We start from the raw sequence: 17,923 nt of genomic DNA, 5'->3' as shown, positions 1-17,923 counted from the left end.
ACAGACAGAAATGCCTACTAATGTAACAATAATACAAATAAGTAAACAGTCCCTAGAAATTAATGAAAATAAAGAAACAAGAATAAACTAAAAAGTAATACAAATAAAAAATAATAAGCAAAGTAAAATTAAACAAAAAAACTGAAGAGTATGTATCATTTGTCTATAGTTTCCTGATTCATCTTCAAGCTGTGCCGGCTCTCTAAATAAAAGATTCCAAAGTGTATTAGGCTTCTGAAGCTGCTGCAACGAATTACCACAAACTTGGTGGTATAAAGCAGCAGAAATTTGTTCTCCCCCAGTCCTGGGGGCTAGAAGTCTGGAACTCAGTAGGGCATACTCCCTTCAAGGTCTCTAAAGGAGACTCTGTTCTTGCGTCTCTCAGCTCTGGCAGCTGCCTGTGTCCCTTGGCTTGTGGCCACATCTCTCTGTTCTGTCATCATATGGGCTTTTCTTCTGTGTGTGTCTCTCTTTGCCTCTTTCTCGTAAGGACCCTTGTGGTGGCATCTGGCACAACACAGATAATCCTGGGCAATCTTTAACTCAGTTGATCAATCTGTTATATCAGATGATATTCACTCTTTTGACATAGCAGCATTTACAGATTCTGGTAATTACTAAGTGGATACCTTTGACAATGTTTAGTCTATTACACAAAGGAAAGGGATTTTTTTTTTAAACCAGGAACACAAACAATCAGGTTTAGGAATACATGCATGAGCCTCTTACCTACTCTCCATCAGTGCCTGCTCTTGATTTGTATCTGGAAGACAGTGCAGTAGAGGAAGGTCTTTCCAGACAGTGATATGGGAATCGCCTGCCTGTATCAACTAACCTGGTGCACTTATTAAAAAGGCACATTCCTGGGCGTGACCCCAGATGCAATAAATCAGATGGTAAAGAAAGGGGAGAAGCGGGTATGCTCAGGGTTCAGAATTTTAACAAAGTTATCAGGTGATTTTTTTTTGAGACAGGGTCTTGCTCTGTCACTCAGGCTGGAATACAATGGTGCAATCACAGCCACTGTAGCCTCGACCGCTCAGGCTCCAGTGATCCTCCCACCTCAGCCTCCTAAAGTGCTGGGATTATGGGCATGACCCACTGTGCCGGGCCTCAGGTGATTTTTATTCATATAAATTTGTGACCCACTGTGATGGTGGCTGGAATAGCAGAATCATTAGACTTTGGCGCATGCAAATCACCAGTGGTGCCCATTCCCCCTCAGCTCTCTGGCTATTGCCTTCTGGAGATCCTAATGACATACACTGGGTGGGAACCAGACTCTATTTAACAAGCTCCTTAGAAGAATGCGATATACACCAAAATGTGAATACTACAATACTCCATTTCCTCAAGTTTTTTTTTTTTTTTATGATAAGAATCACCAATAGCACTTGCTAAAAATGTACATTTAGTACCCCTTCCAAGATCAGGTGGATCAGAATCTCCAGAACAGGAACCTGGGGAGATGAATATTTAGTAAGCATGTCAGATGCTTCTTATTGTGCGACAAGGTTGGGAACCTTTGGGCTAGAACACAAACCTGGATTAAACAGTTCTGAATTCCATTCTGTATGGCAATGGGCATGCCTCAATGTCTGCACGTAGAAAATGTGAGTCAGGGTACCACTGCATGGAGGTTATGCAAGGATTAAATGAGTCATTGGAAGAGTTTTGAGCTCCTTGAAGGTAGGATTTATGACATTTGAGTCTGCAACATTTCACAGAGCCCAGTTCAGGGCCTTGCAGAGGAAATGTTTCTGCAGCCCATTCCTCCATCTGATGCTTCAGTCTCTCCACAGCACCCTCTTCAGGCAGATCGCTGCCTTCTTATCCTGTACCTCTGAGGCAGCCCTAACCGCAGTGACTTTCATGAGAGCAAATTGGAGGCAGGAGCTATATTTCTGTGATTTACAGCTACGGGCTTTGGGATAGGAATAGAGAATAATGTTGATGGGTAAACAGCTAAATGAACAAGTATAGAGCCACCAAGCACAGTTGTGCAGTGTGTGTATTGCACAGTCCTAGAGAATGCCATTTATATAGACCTCAATGCTGAATTGGCATTCTCCATCCCCCTTATTCTAAATAACACTTGTCATTACCTATTTATTGTGCTTATTATTTGTTTTTGGTTACTCCTTCAACCACTAGAATGGAAGCTCCCTCAGGCAAGAGTTTTTTGGTTTTTGTTTACTGCATTACCCTCCAATACTTAGAAGAGTACCTGGCATGGGATAGGTGTTCTATCAATATTGATTGAAGAAAGTGAGAATAAATAATGAAGGCAGTGAGGAATGTACACTGGGGATCTTTCAGGCTTTGCTATCATTCATTAAGTATGTGTTACATACAAATCATGTTGCTAGATGCTAAATAACACAGAAAGAAGATTGCAATAATATTGTAATCATAATATTGTCTTAAAAAGAGAAAATCAGAATCATATTAACATAATCAATTCGTAATTATTGTTAGTTTATGGCAATAGAGTTACGATTACAAATATACCATGTCTGGAATGAAATTTTGCTCTCAAAATTCTTATAAACTTTATACGTCATTTTGAGTTAGGTAGGACAATGAATTCTGCATTCTGTTTTTGTTTTTGAGACAAACTCTTACTCTTTCTCTCAGGCTGAAATGCAGCGGTGTGCTCACAGCTCACTGCAGCCTCTGCCTTCTGGGCTCCAGCAATCCTCCCACCTCAGCCTCCCGAGTAGCTGGGATCACAGGCATGCACCACTGCACCAAGCTAATTTTGGTATTTTTTGTAGAGATGGGATTTTGCCATGTTGCCTAGGCAGTTCTCAAGCTCCTAAGCTCAAGCAATCCACCAGCCTCAGCTTCCCAAAGTGCTGAAATTTTAGGCATGAGCCATTGAGCTCAGCCTATTCTCCACTCTCAACACCAAGAAACTGAGACACAGAAGCAAACTGTCTTGTCAAGGTAACAGAGAGGTTTAGAAAAGATGCTAGTACAAGAAAAAAATGGACCTGGATTGTGCTTTAAAAAAATGATTATCTGGTCAGGCTCAGTGGCTCATGCCTGTAATCCCAGCACTTTAGGAAGCTGAGATGAGTGGATCACAAGGTCAGGGATTTGAGACCAGCCTGGCCAAGATGGCAAAACCCCATCTCTATTAAAAGTACAAAAATTTGCCTTGTGTGGTGGCAGACACCTGTAATCCCCACTACTTGGGAGGCTGAGGCAGGAGAATCGCTTGAACCTGGGAGGCGGAGGTTGCAGCGAGCCAAGATTATGCCATGGCACTCTAGCCTGGGTGACAGAGCAAGACTCCGTCTCAAAAAAGAAAAAAAAAGATTACCTTTTAATGCTCTACTCAGCATCCCATTCACAAGCTCTGTCAGGTTAAGTGCGGACAGATCGATTGACCCTGCAGGCAGCTCTGAAAGAGATTCAGAGAAAACGTCACTGGCAGGCTTTTCTTGGCGAGAGAAAAATTCCACATTTCCAAACTTCAGGCGGATATTCAACTTCTTTGCACATGTGCTGAACGCAAACCAAGTGCCAGGCACAAGGGTTCCAGGTCAAGAGGAGAGCCCTGACCTCAGGAGGTGATGGTCAACATAGTGACAAATAAGATAAGGAAATTCCAGTGAAGCACAAGAGACATATACTTTTAGTGACTATTGCATGTTTGCATTTGGAGAGATTCGGGATTCATGAAAGATATCTCAACCATAATGGGAAGACCAAGCGCAATGCAGGAGTTCTGAGCAGCTCTGTGTTTGAAAGTAAGTGCCCCATGTAAACGCAGGGTCCACCCACCCTGGCTGAGCATTGACATCACCTGGAAATATATATTTTCTAATTACACAATTCCAGTGCATGGGCTTTATCCTCAGAAATTCAGAATTAATAGGTCCAGGACCTGACCCAGGATGGAAGGAGAAATCTCCCAGCAGTAGCAGTAGTGGCAGTGGGCAGCGGGTTGAGTTAAAATTCCCGCTTCCCCCAGCTAGTCCTTAAAGATTTGAAAACAACAGTTGACAAGATGGAAATAGTTGTTGATGCTCCTGTTTATTCAAACACTGTCTTCTTCAGCCTTTGCTTAATGATCAGGTAATGATTAGGGAGATGATGTTGGCTCCACTGTAGGAAAGAACAGAGGTTTAGAGAAGTGGAGGAATTGCTCCGCAGCCCAAGCAACCCGGGGATTTTGGGGAGAGAAACTCACCCGTGGTAGCGAGAAATGCCACGCCTTTCTCCTTCTTCTCTTCTCCTCTGAGGCCAGACACTAGGAAGGAAACAGTTTTCATGAGAATAATGCAAGTGGTTACAGTTCCTACCCCCAGGAACTGAAGAAGCCTTGGAAGCCTCTCTGGCAGCTGCCCTCTGTGTGAATCACTGGCAGACACGGAGAAAAGGCAGATCCCAGACTCTTCTGCATGACCCTGATACAGATTTTGATCTCCGTGGAGTGGGTGTGGCCTAGAAATCCACATTTTAATAAATAAGCTTGGTGATTAAGCTTATTTATTGGTGATTAGGCTTGTGCAGTTAGGCAAGTTTTTTCTCTTTCTCAGGGCCTCAGTTTCCCAGTTTCCAAACTTCCCAGGTAGGGAAACTGAGGCCCAGAGAGGAGAAAAAACTTGCCTAACTGTACAACTAAGTCATAATGAAGGGCTCAGAACCTACTTTTTAGAACTGTAGACCGTGGCCAAAATATTAGGCCTCTTGCCTACTTGGCAAATTTCATGTGACCAAAGAAGAAAATGTCAAAGAAAAATTTGAAAATTCAAAGGCATTCATTCATTCATTCTTCATTCGTTCATTCAAGAAATATTCACGGAGGGCCAAGCAATATGCTAGGCAATATGAAGTGGTAGAGGGGAACGAACCCGGTCTACAGCACCATGAGCTTCCTGTGTGTGATCTGGTCAGGGAGGAGAAGACTCACATGTCGTGACAAGAGAGGAGAGTCAACTTGGCGCTGGGAGTACCGGGGCACTAGCCTGGTGTCAGGGATGGAGAAGGCCTTCTTGTGGAAGTGCCGTTAAGCACAGGCCAGAAGGATCAGTTCCTCTGGATTACGTGCATTACTACTACTGCTGTAGTGGTCATTTTTCATGTTACATCTGGAAGGTGCCTTATTTTACATTTTATTTTGTTAAATTAAATGAGACAGAGGTGACATGTCTTGTCAGGGTCACAGAGAGGTTCAGAAAAGAAGCTGGTACAAAAAAAGCTAGTATCAGATGTAACATGAAAAATGACCACAGCAAAAGTAGGTACCAGCAGGAAGAAGAAGGCGCTTTATTTTAAATTTTCATTTTACAAATGGAAAACAAGCCACAGAGTCTGAGAAATGTCCCCCGCATGACAGAGTAAGTCAAGATTTAGGGCTGATGTAGTTACCCACCACACCAAGGAATGTCCCATCTTTTTCCTTCTTAACATCTTTATTTCCAGACACTGAAATAAAAGTTTTCATGAATAAAATAGTAACATGAAAGTACAGCCTCAAACAATTCATAACATCCTTAGAAATCATCTTGTCCAAAACTCCCTTTAAGAATGAATAAACTGAAATCCCCCAAACTTAAGTTCATGTACCTAAATCGCATATTGGTCTATTGGCTAAGATAAAACCAGAAAAGAGCAATCTCAACTCTTCGTCCATGTTCTTCTGTCTCACTTCTTTTTAGTTTACTTTTTTAGTTAAATTAATTTTTAATTTTATTGAAAAACATTTATGAAATCTACTCTGTTAACATTTGTTTTTTTTACACGGAGTCTTACTCTGTTGCCCAGGCTGGAGTGCAGTGGTGTGATCTCAGCTCACTGCAACCTCCGCCTCCCGGGTTCACATGATTCTTCTGCCTCAGCCTCCTGAGTAGCTGGGATTACAGGCACGCACCATAATGCCCGGCAAATTTTTGCATTTTTAGTAGAGACGGGGTTTTACCGTGTTGTTCAGGCTGGTCTCAAACTCCTGACTTCTTGATCCACCTGCTTTGGCCTCCCAAAGTGCTGGGATTACAGACATAAGTCACCGCGCCCGGCCCAACTTTCAAGTGCACAATACGGTATTGTTACCTATCGTTACTATGCTGCACAGCAGATCTTTAGAACTTACTAATCTTGCATAACTCCGTGAAATTTCATACTCACGGAACAACAAACTTCACATTTCCCTCTCCTAAGCCCGTGGTGACTACCTTTCTACTCTCTGCTTCTGTGAGGTTCCCTATTTAAACACTTCATGTAAGTGGTATCATGCAGTATTTGTCCTTCTGTGACTGGTTCATTTCACTTAGCACACGACCCTCCAGGTTCACTCATGTTATTGCATATGGCAACATTTTCTTATTTAAGACTGAATAGTATTGCATTGTATGTATATGCCATATTTCCTGTTTCTGTTCATCCCTCAATGAACATTTAGGTTGCTATCTTCTGCTTTTTAGATACTGTGTTGAAAGTGAGTCAAGTCAACTGTTGCTTGCTTAAGCCAATTTGGCCTTTTACCAGTTACCAAGCTTTCTGGTTAAATATCAGAGCTTCTGTGATTAGAGGTAGGTGGGGACTCTAACTCCCCTTCCTCATAACAGGGCTACTGTAGGCAAGGGGCTTACTTCACAACAAAAGGAAGTCTGAGACAGACATAATTAAGCAGGGTAAATGCTGCCAACCAGCCAGCTCTCTAGCTTGAGAGAGGCCACTCCACCCTCTGAGGCACCTGCGTGGCACTTTACCTGAGAAGTCTACTCTGCAGCAGCTGCTATCAGATCTGAGGGAGGCACCAATCAACCTTGCCTGTGATCTGCTCAGGCAACAGAGTCCTCCATGAGGGTCAGGGACCAGGGTTATCTCCATTCTAGGTCTCCAGGCAGCAGGATTCCCATACTTTTCCTGCCAGAATGGAGGGGCCTGTGTCATCTTTCTCATTGAGCACCTTTCTTTAGTTCCATTCCTTTTACTAAGGAAAGATTATTTCTACCACTCCTTTTTTAAGTTACAAATCCTTGGGTGGATTTTGAAAACAATATTTCAAGTCTGAACTAAACACCAGTGGAACACAGAGTTCTGAATAGGATATAATTAGAAGCATTTTTCAAATAAGTTCCCTGACAGATTATGAAAAGACATTTTTCTATTTCTGGATAAAAAGACCACCATAATGTCATTAAAATAGAAGTCTCCTTGCACTGTTTATACTTCTTCATGCTTAGTATTTTATCACCCTTTTATCCTTCATGATTACCTGTGGGAAGGAATTGTTGTTCCCATTTAAGGGGGAGAGAATTAGAGGCTCAGATAAGAACAATATTTGTGGAAAACTATTCTACTTACACAATAAATTGCTACAATTGGTGCTCTCAGGAAAAGGAAACTGCTGACTGGGGGAACACTTTAATTTATACACTTTTGTACATTTTGCTATTTGAACTACATGAATGTTCTAATTAAAAATAAATAACAGTATAAAAATTGTCCAGCCCTGGTGTCTCACACCTGTAATCCTAGCACTTTGGAAGGCTTGGCCAAGTGGATCTCCTCAGCTTGGGAGTTCAAGACCAGCCTGGCAACATGATGAAACCCCGTCTCTTCCAAAATACAAAATATTAGCTAGGCACAGTGGCATATGTCTGTGATCCTAGCTATCAGGAGGCTGAGGTAGGAGAATCTGTTGAGCCTGGGGGTGGAGGTTGCATTGAGTTGAGATCCTGCCACTGCCCTCCCACCTGGGTGACAGAGTAAGACCTGTCTCAAAAAAAAAAATGAATAAAAATAAAAAGTCACATAATTTCTTCAAAAACAAAAACCAAAACCATAACAAAAAAATTATCCTGCTTGTTTGCTAAAAATTTAGAAACAGAAACGGCTCCCTGACCCCTCTTGTCCTTTCTGTTGCAAGTATTCACCATTGTACTGCATAGCATCAAAAAGGAGAGGCAAAGAAAAATGAAATTATTACAAAGGCGATGATGGCAAGTAACAACACCTCCCATTGTACAATATTCTATCGCCAATGGAATGTCACAGTCTTTGTGGATTAAGATCACAAGGATTCAAGTATTCAATAAACCATAAAGAAATGAGCAGCTCACAGGAACCATTGTTGTGACCATTACAGTGTTAGATATGGATGTATCACTATCTTAACAGTAGAGAACGTAAAAAGCTTCGGGAAGCCCAGGAATTTGCCCAAGAACAGTAAGCTAAAAAGAAGCTCTTACCGCCCACTTACCTGTGGTAGGTAGGAAGGTCATTTCCTTCTCTTTCTTGGTTTCCCCTTCGATGCCAGACACTAAAGTAAAAAAGGTTTAATCAGAGAAATTATAACCAAGATATAATACCAGAGAGAATTCAGTTCAACATACCTATTTTACAGATAAGAGAATTATGATCTGGGATTGTGAAGTGGCATTTAAAATCCCACATCTTGTTTGTTCGTTCATTTAATCATTTAGTCATCAAATATTTGCTGACCAGCTGCTAATGATGGCTCATGCTATTGAGTGCCTAGTATTTACTAGGCATTGTGTGTGCTGGAAAGGCAGACACGTAGGCAAACAACATTGAATACCTTGAAGGGAATGGTGAGGGTATGTAACAGGGGGCTTATCTAGTCTCAGGAATCTGGAAGCCTTCCCTGAGAGTGGATGCTGAGCTAATCTCTGAAGAACATATAGCATTTGAGTAGGACTTAACTGGTGGGGTGAATATTTGATGTATAGAGAACAGCACAAACCCAGTGTCTGATGTGGCATGAGTGTTACTTTAAAGAATTGAAAGAAGGGCAACAGTGATGGGGGCATAAAGAATGAGGGAGGTGGAGGGGTAGAAAGTGGGGAGGGAGAGGAAGGCCGTGTCATGCAGAGCCTGAAAAGGACCTGGTACACTACACAGAGAGAAGTGGGAAGTCAGTGAATAATTTGGGGCAGGGGGAGAGAAAAGAGGGAGGAACTTGGAAGATGACATAATAAGATTTATAAAAAGATCACTCAGGCTGATTGCTGGTGAATGGGTCATGGAAAGACAAGAGGAGAAGCTGGTTTGGAAAGCTCTCTCATCATCTGGGAAAAGGAAAATGATGTTTTGGACAAAGGTGGTAGCAGTGGAGGTGAAGAGAATTCTTTTGCATACATGGGACTCAAATGCAAAAAGTCAAGGGAAAAACAGAAATAGGGAAGTTATTTTTACCATTTGAACAGACTCATTTAAGACTCTGGGCAGAAATGTTGGTGGCTGAGTTTCTGTAAAGCACAATGGATACTCAAGCTTAGTATACAGAACAGACACTTCCAGAACTCCAACCAGACCCACCTGTGTTCCAAAGGGACAAGACACACGCCATACCCATGCACAGCCTCACTGGAGGACCACGTGACAGGAAGCCCAGCATGCCTGTGATATTCTGGCCCACCTGGAAGGAAGCAAGCAGGCACCTGAGGAAACCGGCTAGGTTACTAAGCACGTTTGTAACGCGGAGCTTTCTTTGAGGATAGTGCATGAAGAATCATTAAAACCATAATCTGAAAAAGGCTTTGTACAGGTTAGGAGAGGTTAGGAAGCTAAGGTAACAAATTAACTCCACAATTTAATTGGCTTCACAACAAAAGTTGATTTTGTTTGCAGTACATACTCAATGCATTTTGGTGAGGAACTCTGCTCCCCACAGTCTCTCAGAGACTCCAGTTAATGGAGCTCCACTTTCCTGTAGTTCTCCACATGGCCACTGTAGCCTCCTTAGTCTTTGATTCACTGTGGCACTGGAAGGGAGAGAGCTGTGGGATTATGCACCAACTCTTAAGTGCTTTGGCAGGAAGCAACACATGTGCTTTTGTAACTTGCAGCCCATGCCAAAATTACTTATATGACCCTGCATGACTGCAGGAAGTCTGGGAATATAGAGGAGGATGCATACATATCCAGGGAGCATTAATGTTTCTTCCATGGGTTTTCTGGCTGTTGGGATGGGAAATATCCTTCAAATACAGCATCACTTCCTCTCATAAATAGGAAAATATATTATCATAGGATTATGTGAGTGTTCACAGTCTCCTTCCTTCTCTGCAGCAGTCTGTGCCAGCCATTCTCATTTTGCATTTGCCATGGAAAATCACCATGATAGTAACAGCTGCAAAGCTGAAACAAAATGAATAATGGCTAACATTTACCGAGCACTTTCTGCATGCCAGATGCCAAACAGAACGCTGTCTGATGCATACTTAATAATTGCACTGTCTTTCTGTGTAGATATTAATGTAATGACAATTTAAATACAGGCTGCACAGATATGATTTGAAGACAGGAGAAATTTTCCATTGGTAGAGAGTAGAATTTATCTGGAAGGTGAATTGGGAGGGAAGAAAAGTCAAGAGAATATGTACATGGGTTGGAAAAAAATGTTGCAGGAAGTGAGCATCCTGCTGGTAAATTGTATGTTGAGAAGTTCTGCTACCCATTAGGAATGGGAAGCCCCCATTTTCTTAAAAGATCCCCAAAACATACAAATAGCTTTTTAATTATTGGTAGATACGTGACTCGGAAGTTCTGCTATCCATTAGGAATGGGAAGCCCCCATTTTCTTATAAGATCCCAAAAACATTTAAATAGATTTTTAATTATTGATGGAGACATAACTGGCATTCGTTCTAGGTGTCACTCCAGACAGAAACAGGTCTTACAAAGAAGCAAGAGCTGGGGCTTTCTTGGAGCTCGCCTATTCTCATAAGTGTATTTACTCTCTGAATATTAATTTTCCTCATCTGCAAAACAATTAAGAGAACTCCCACAAGGTCTTTGTGAGGATTTGAGATGATGAATCCAGAGCATTTAACCTAGCACCTGGAACGTCGCTGTGCTCACAATACATACCAGGCATCAAGCTCAGGCTGGAGACACAGGGACAGAGTAGATACTGCCACTTCCCTTGAGCTGTTTAGTAACTTAGAAGATGTAAACAAATGCCCAACTAATTCACACTTAAGGCTGGCTGTGCGAAATTCGCCACTGATAGAGAGAGCGAGAGAGTGAGCACCTGGTGAAGCCAGGACTGAGTGTTCTCTCCAGCAAAGGGTAACTGGGAGTGGAGGTGGGCAGGCAGTTCCTGCTAAGTGAAGATTCTTTTCTTTGGGACCTCAACTGCTGTGCAAACATCTCCGCTTTCTAAGCCTTGTGTGTAGAATGGACAGTTATAGCCACTTTGAAAGTATTTTTGTGAAGATTAAATGAGACAATGAAATATGATGCTTAGTACAACCTCTGAAATGTGGTAGATATTAGGAATCTTAATTTCTTTTTCATTCTCTTATCTTTCTCTCTTTTCTCCTCTTTCTCCTCTTCTTCTTCAGCATCTATTTCAGGACTCAGCGTCATATCAGAGAAATAAGAAATTAAAAGATGAACACTTATAGTAGAAAAACAAGCATTTATACTTATATAATAGCTACAAATTTCTCTCTCCTTTTGACTACTGCTTTTTTATGTTGACCACCCTCTTCCGTTTACTAAGAGTAAACACGCTAAGATTCATTACTCGAAGGCTACAATTCTTATTGATTTTGTTCTTGGAGAAAAATGCATTTTTACTTCTCTCTTGTTTTTAAACTTTTTTTATCATTGGCCAAGTCAACTATATGTTTGGATTAAGGTTGTCAGATTTAACAAGTAACACAGGACACCCAGTTAAATTTGAATCTGAGATAACAATGAATAATATCTTGGTGTCTCATGCAATATTTGGAATATCCATAGTTTGGAGAGTTGGAGAGTTTTATAAAAGAACACTTCCGACTGACTAGACTTCACCAGATAGTAAAACTGAGAACATCTGGCAACACGCCCCTTTGCAAGCCTGGGCCCCTGTGGGACAATCTAGGACAGGGAGACAGCCTGGGTTTAAGGTAAGACAGATTGAATCTTGAGTTAGCCATTGTGATCTGGGTTAACTTACTTAACCTTCACTCCATCAAAAATTATCTGCGGAGCTCATGGCAAGTTGTTACAAGCACAAACCCTGGATTCAGAAGATTGCTTACTTCCTGGCTCTGCTGTGCAGCTTACTAAATCTCTCTGTGCCTCACCCAAGGCTGTCCTGAGAATTAAAACATGTTACTTTTTTTTTTTTTTTTGAGATGGAGTCTCACTCTGTCTCCCAGGTTGGATCGCAGTGTGATCTCAGCTAACTGCAACTTCCACCTCCCCGGTTCAAGCGATTCTCCTACCTTGGCCTCCCCAGTAGCTGGGATTACTGGCGCATGCCACCATGCCTGGCTAATTTTTGTATTTTTGGTAGAGACAGGGTTTCACCATGACGGCCAGGCTGGTCTCAAACTCCTGACCTCGTGATCCGCCTGCCTTGGCCTCCCAAAGTGCTGGCATTACAGGTGTGAGCCACTGTGCCTGGCTAAATGTGTTACATTTATAGACTTCAGTGGACAGTGTCTGGCAAGTGCTATATAATGGTTAACATGTAAGTAATATAATTAAAGTAAAGTAATGGCAAAAACCACAATTACTTCTGCACCAACCTAATATAATGACAATAATAAAAATCATAAAATATAATAAAAGACGTTGGTACTCCAATAGTAAAAAAGACAGACAATGATCTTCATATGATAGAGTTACAGTCCTCAAAGTTATATCTTAAAAAGACTGAATAGAGATCCAAAACTTTACCATAAAATTGTCATTATTTCACTACATTTCTCATGACTATTACTGGAAAATTATCTATAAACATTCGTTTCTTCAGTGACACTTGCAGAGGAGTAAGTCATGTGATGATAGGATAACAGTGACTATACATTGAAGGGGATCAGAATATGCCAGCCAAAATATGCTATCCCCTAATGAGCAACTTTGGGCTCATGGATCATTTTGAGTGGAAGGCCATTGAGAATCAATAGATGCAGAAAGAAGCCTTCTTGGAGCTTCTCCTACCTGACTATGTGCAGACATGTCTGAGAAATTCTCTCTCCTGGAGAGTTTTATGGCCATGAAGAAGATGGAAAGTGGGCGCTGAGTGGGCGCACAAACAACCCGTAAAAAATGAGCCTTATCTTCCATTGGTTTCCCCATATATTTCCTTCCCACAATCTACCACCTCTAGAAGCTCAAAACTCTTTCCCTTTGTCTTGTCACTTCACAAATTTCTCATCTTTTTGTTAAAGTGATTTATAAGCCCCCAAATCTGATGGCCCTTTTAGGGTTTTTATTTCATTTTTGTGAGGACTCATATAAGCATATGAAAAAAAAATTTCTCCTGTAATCTTTCTTTTGTTTGTTTAATTTGCAGGACCTCAGAAATTGAACCTAAGAGAGTAGAGGAAACAGGGTTTTCCTCCCGTAGACTACAACTTATTGATCCTCTCATTTTGAGCACAATCTGTTATTTAGCTTCCAAAGCATCCCATGAGACAGACATTGATAGTTGGGTTACACAAGATAAAGGCCCAGGGGTCTGAGGTGTAGCCCCAGCTCCCAGTCACATGATTTCCAAGTGGGAGAACTGGGAATTGAACCATGGTCTCTCAGATATGAAAATCTCTTTTCCACAGTGTTCTGTTTTACTCTGCTGCTTTCAAAATACCATCTTGGAGTGCTAGTAAAAAGCCTGGATCGAAAACAAACAGAATCACCATTTCAAAGCATTTTGGGAGGTGGAAGGGTTAGAAATCCAGTCACACTCTCGGGAGAAGGGCTGAGAAGTATTGCTGTGACTGATGGGACAAGAATCCACCCAAGAGTCTTGTGAAACTAGTTTGCAACATGTCTATGTGTTTTATCACAGCAGCCCTGGAACCGGCAGGGTGGATGGTGAAGGCAAATGCTCTGGAGTCTTAATTAAACATTGTGCTACCTCCATTCATCAAGGGTCCCAAATCAACCAAGGTTAGTTCAGCTTGGCAAGCAAATCTGCCTTCTTCATTGAACTTTTCAGCCAAAAGGTGCTGAATCAGATATAGCATAATTATGGTGTGCTGTGGAGGGTGGAAATGCACGCTGGAGTGTCAGCTGGTGTGGGCTAGCCACAATGAACGACACATGTTCTGAGGCATTACGATGGTCCATTCAGCCAGTAACCTTCCATGTAGATATCAGCTTCCCCTTCTGGGACAGAAGGCAGAAGCCTGGGGATTCTAGACAGTTTGCCCGAGGTCATTAAGCTGGCAGGGGCATCCCTGGACTTCAAGCTTAGGCAGTTTGGCTCCATGAGCTGTGACAGAACACCAAAAAGTGAGGGGCTGCCTTAAAAAGTCCAATGACGGAAAAGAGGCAAAGATTCTATTTGTTGACCATCTGATGTACTAGGAGTTTAACATGTAAACCAATGGGTTTACGTACCCATTTGGTCCTCCAAGCAACCCTACTAATGACTTGTTATTATTCTTATTTTATAGCTTCAGGAAACCAAGTCTCAGACAAACACAAGGCCCAAGGGAATGCAGCTGGGAGAGCTAGGATTGGAACGCCAGTTTGTTTGCTGCCAAAATCCATCGCTGGTTGAACACTGAGTAAGAAAACACAACGTTTTGGCTGTCGCTTCACTGCCAGCCATTGTTTAGTGTACTCTTCTACCCCCATTCCAGCTTTGGATTAAAGATTACGTTTCTTTTATCACAGATTTGAGGAGAAACCATCCTCCCAGCTGGTGAGCACATGAAGATTCTAATCAATAGCTTAAAATGAACAACGACAAGAAATAGACTGTGATCAAGTGATCAAGGGATGGAGTCTTAGCTAAATGCAATGTAGATATTGGATAATAGAAACTGCTCTCGTATCCTTCAGTATCCAGGAGCCTAGAGCTCAGGATTATAGCAGATGCATTCTTTAGCTGGCTTCATGCTTTGAAGAGGAGGGAGAACCCAAAAAAGTTTTAAAATACCTACCGCATACGACTTACCTATCTTCTGAGCAGGGTAAATGACTTCAAAGAGCTTAAACAGCTAAAACGATTAACAGCTAGGTCAGAGCCATGGGGTTTATATGAGTTCTTAGTGAAAGATAACAGGGGGTGGGGGGTAGGGAAAAGCTTGATATTGCTTTAAATCCTCTTGGGAAAAAAAATGGAATAATAATCCTACCAAAAACTCCGGGTGGTGAAAGATCAACTCCAAGGGAGAAAAATGCCCGTGCAATGAGCTGAATAGCATCCGTGAGCAGAATGACAAAGCACTGATTCAGCATGGGATGGGAAAACCTTTCTGACAGTAATTATGTGTATTGAAGGAGCAGAACAGGTGTCTCTAGGTGATGAGTTCCCTCTTCCTGTTGCAAAGGTCTATGGGCCGAGCATCACCTGGCACGCCGGCCCACGGGAGTCTTCTGAAGAAATGGCTGGGGGCTGTAGTTGATTTCAGCTGGTGACTAAAGTGGGGTAGGCAAGCCTGACCCTACTGCTTGTTTTTATACAACCTGCATTTTACTATTACAAGTGTAATGTAATAGTAAGTATTTGTGTATCTAAATATAGAAACAGTACAGTAAAAATACATTATAAAAGATAAAAAATGGTCTACCTGTGTAGACCACTTCATCACGAAAGGAGCTTACAGGACTGGAAGTTGCTCTGGGTGTGAGTGAGTGGTGAATGAATGTGAAGGCCTAGGAAATCACCGCACAGTACTGAAGAATTTATAAAATGTATCCAGAGTTCAAACATTTCTCACTACCTCCATTGTTCTCACTTAAGTCCAGCCTCTCTTGACTCTCATTGAACCGATGACTGCAAATGCGCTATTGCTCTTAACTACCCTCTTGGCTTCTGCTCTTGCCTCCTTCAGTATATTCTCAAGTCAGAGAAACTCTTTTTAACATAAATCAGATCTTGCTATCCCTCTACTCGATGCCTTGCAATGACTTCCCTCTTGACTCAGAGTAAAAACAACCTTATAATGGGGCCCATGAAGGCCTTCATGGCCTGACCCCGATGCTTCTCAAATCTCATCTCTCACTCCTCTTCCTTTTGCTAACTCCCTTGCCCTGCACTGGCCTGAGGCAGACCTGCCCAGAAACAGGAGATAAACTGCTGGGAATATCTTCTTTTCTGACGTAAGGGCAGGACATGGGACAATTGGGCTTTTCTCAGGGGAGACATCATACATGTCTTCAGTGTGGAGAAGTCACTGGGTCCTGGGTCAACTGGATGCCCATGCCCACTGTTGGAAGCTGAAATTATCAGAAACAGTAAGTTCCCAGGAGTATCGGGGGTGTAAGGCTATGAATGGGCTTTTGCTACATTTGTACAGATGGAAAGAAATTTTTTCAGGGATATAATTTTTAGGCTTTTTCTCTGTCACACAGTCATACCTGAGGCTTGAGGTGGGTAAGTTTTATTTGGACAGAAATATACGGTTGCAGAGTGTGTTCACTTCTCATAACTGGGAAGTTATCCTTAGGCCTTTGTGATGCTAGACATGGACTTTGCAGCCAGATGATGGTCTTCTAGAAAAGCAGTGGATGTCTACCCTGGTTCTCAGAGGTGACATGCAATATATCCACAATGAATCAGGTCCGTGAGTATCATTACCAGCTTGCCCAGTGTTAGACATCTTTGTCCTTAGATTTACAGACTAAATTGTGGCAACCTGGCCGGGTTTTTATTTACTTTTGTGTATGTCTGGTTTTCAAATAGGCTTATGTGCCAGATGCTGATGGTAGCCTTCCCTGGGTCCTTCCTCCCCACTTCTGAGTTCACTTGCAGTTCACAGACAATTCTCAGCATGCTGGCAGCTCCCCACCTTCGCTGGCAATGCTTCTGTTTCTCTATCTGAGGACTTCAGCATCTCCTGCTCACTTACCTGAAGCACAGGAAAACGTGACAGTGTAGAGGATTTAACGCCCCAGGAATGACTCTCAACCGACACAAAATAGGAGTCTGTGGACAAAAGCCCCAGATTCCTGTTTCCAAGGGAGACAATTATTTGGTGCGTTTTACCTACTTTCTCAGTGGATTTCCATGAAATTGAGCTCAGTTGTTTACAAGGATCAGCTGGCCCTTTATTGGCTTTTCACTCCATCTATTTAATCTCTCCACTCTCTGTGTTTTCTGGGAATGCTTTCTGAATAAACCACCTATACCCAACGTCTCATCTCTATTTTTGTGGACACCCAAATTAAGACAGTTTGGTGTGTGGGCATCGGATGGAGTCAAAAGCTATCACTCACTGAACATTTTCTGTGTGATAGATCCTTTGCTGAGTACTCTACAGACGTCAGTCCAGATAATGATCTTTCAAGATAGATATCAGTCTCCCCATTTTACAGATGCTTACCATAAAAGGGTTAAGTAACCCTCTCAAGGTTCTTTCTCTCACATGAAAAAATATTATTTCCCATTGTACTGACAGTAGAGAGAGGCAACCTTATATAAGCTTTACTAATTTCCTCACCCGTCAATTCACAGTCTTTTTGGTTCATCCATTCTTTCTTCAGTCCACATGGGATAGTGGACTGAGTGAAGTTTCGGTCCACTGTTTCTCCAAAGGACATTACCTGAGACTTAGGGGCAGGTGGTCCTGGTTAAGTTCAAATTGTGACTCTTTCCCTTATGAGTGTCTGACCTTGAGTAGATTTATGTTTCCAAGCCTCAATTACCCCATGTATAAAATGGGAATTATAATTGACTGACTTAAAATTGTGATGATTGAATAACACTGAAATTAGGCTGCGAGTGGTGGCCCATACCTGTAATCCCAGCACTTTGGGAAGCTGAGGCTGGTGGATTGCTTGAGGTCAGGGGTTTGAGACCAGCCTGCCAACATGGTGAGACCTCATCTCTATTAAAAATACAAAAATTAGCCTGGCATGGTGGCATGTGCCTGTAATCTCGGCTACTCAAGAGGCTGAGGCAGGAGAATCACTTGAACCCAGGAAGTGGAGGTTGCAGTGAGCAGAGATTGCACCACTACAATTCAGCCTGGGCAACAGAGTGAGACTC

General features: G+C 42.2%; 1 protein-coding gene across 1 annotated transcript in view; it reads right to left on the bottom strand.

Moving 5' to 3' along the window:
* Positions 1–9,376, bottom strand: part of HHLA1 (HERV-H LTR-associating 1) — a 36,808-nt gene extending 27,432 nt beyond the window's left edge. The window contains exons 1-4 of the mRNA XM_017499653.2: positions 9,298–9,376; positions 8,219–8,278; positions 4,202–4,261; positions 3,289–3,409 (exon numbers count right to left, since the gene is read on the bottom strand). Of these exons, the coding sequence (XP_017355142.1) occupies positions 3,289–3,409; positions 4,202–4,261; positions 8,219–8,278; positions 9,298–9,376 (320 nt within the window). The remainder of the gene's footprint in view (positions 1–3,288; positions 3,410–4,201; positions 4,262–8,218; positions 8,279–9,297) is intronic.
* Positions 9,377–17,923: the final 8,547 nt, after the last annotated feature.

Source organism: Cebus imitator, unplaced genomic scaffold (assembly GCF_001604975.1).
Source record: "Cebus imitator isolate Cc_AM_T3 unplaced genomic scaffold, Cebus_imitator-1.0 Scaffold13, whole genome shotgun sequence".
Classification (NCBI taxonomy): Eukaryota; Metazoa; Chordata; class Mammalia; order Primates; family Cebidae; genus Cebus; species Cebus imitator.
This window is presented reverse-complemented; position numbering and strand designations above follow the sequence as displayed.